This window comes from Neophocaena asiaeorientalis, unplaced genomic scaffold (genome assembly GCF_003031525.2).
Source record: "Neophocaena asiaeorientalis asiaeorientalis breed wild unplaced genomic scaffold, Neophocaena_asiaeorientalis_V1.1 scaffold762, whole genome shotgun sequence".
Taxonomy (NCBI): domain Eukaryota; kingdom Metazoa; phylum Chordata; class Mammalia; order Artiodactyla; family Phocoenidae; genus Neophocaena; species Neophocaena asiaeorientalis.
Window position 1 is genome coordinate 565,225 of NW_020175828.1, and position 1,324 is coordinate 566,548.

The window sequence follows — 1,324 nt, forward strand, 5'->3', positions numbered from 1 at the left end:
CCCCCAGGCGCTGTCGATGAGGCCGCTGTCCCCGGCCCCCGTGGGAACTCGCCCGGAGCCCCGGGCCCGCCGGGAGCCTCGGCGGCGCCCGGGGACGCGGGGACGACCCCGCAGGGCGCGGCGACGGCGACGAAGCCCAAGCGGAAGCGCACGGGCTCCGACTCCAAGTCCGGGAAGCCGCGGCGCGCGCGCACCGCCTTCACCTACGAGCAAAAAAGGGGCTGCCCGGTGGCCTCAGCCCGCTCAGCCCGTCGCCGCCCATGGGCGCGCCGATCGCCATGCACGGCCCGGCCGGGTACCCGGCGCACGGCCCCGGCGGCCTGGTGTGCGCCGCACAGCTGCCCTTTCTGTCGAGCCCGGCGGTGCTGTCGCCCTTCGTGCTGGGCTCGCAGACCTACGGCGCGCCCGCCTTCTACGCGCCGCACCTCTGAGCACGGCCTCGGATCAGAACGGGACGCCGGGCCGGGCAGCCCCACGCGGCCCTAGCGCCCCTGAGGCCGCGCCCAGGACCCGAGGGCGACCGCCGGTCGGCCCTTTTGTAAGGCTGCGGTCGCTGACTCTGTATATAGCCGATTGCTACAAAAGAGTTTTAAATTTATAAACGACTGTCCGCGCGCGTTGGGCCCGAGGTCGGCCCTCTGGGAAGCACTTTGCCGAACTCTACTCAATCAATAAACCGTAGGAGGCCGCGCCCAAGTCCCTCAGGCTCCCGCGTCGCCCGCGCCCCGTCCTCCTTGCCGCCCTTCGGTGGGGACTTCGGCGCGACCGAGGCGCTCCGGGGTGCTCGACCCGGCGCCCGGCGTCCCGTGGCCAAGCTTGCCCATCCTGCGTCGCCCGGGTCCCCCCCACGCGCTTGGGAACAGGCGCGCGGCCTCGGTGCTGTGTGCGCTGAGGCTCCGGTCCGGGAGTCCCGTGTCCGCGCTCCTTCCCTTCCCCTCCCCCCTCCTCCGCTCGGGGCGCTCGGGGGTGAGGGAAGCCCAGCGGGAAGGTGCCCGCGCGGTAGCGCCTGGGGGCAGCGCTCGCGCCGGGCGCCGACCCTGCCCCCGCCCCAAATGCGCATCCGCGCGGCCTTCCCTGAGCACCAGGCCGGCCCGAGGAGGAGGGGCCTCCCGCCGCTTCCCAGTGGAGGAAAGCTGGGGCTGGCCGGGATGGAGCAACCTGCCCAACGGCGCCTGAGCCCGGCCCGCGGGAGTCCGGCGCGGCCACCTCTCCTCCAACAGCCTGCAGCCCGGCTCTGGGCGCGGTCCCCACGCGGGCTCCTGGAGCCCTGGGCAGAGAGGGGAGGCGAGAGGCGGCGGCGCCTGGGCCGGGTGGCCGACTCGAG

The 1,324-nt window shown here is 74.5% G+C and overlaps 1 protein-coding gene across 1 annotated transcript in view; it reads left to right on the forward strand.

Moving 5' to 3' along the window:
• The window catches only part of NKX1-1 (NK1 homeobox 1), a 3,638-nt gene extending 3,207 nt beyond the window's left edge, over positions 1 to 431 (forward strand). Inside the window, 2 exon segments of the mRNA XM_024732726.1 lie at positions 1 to 215; positions 218 to 431. The exon segment at positions 1 to 215 is cut by the window's left edge and continues 179 nt beyond it. Of these exon segments, the coding sequence (XP_024588494.1) occupies positions 1 to 215; positions 218 to 431 (429 nt within the window).
• Positions 432 to 1,324: the final 893 nt, after the last annotated feature.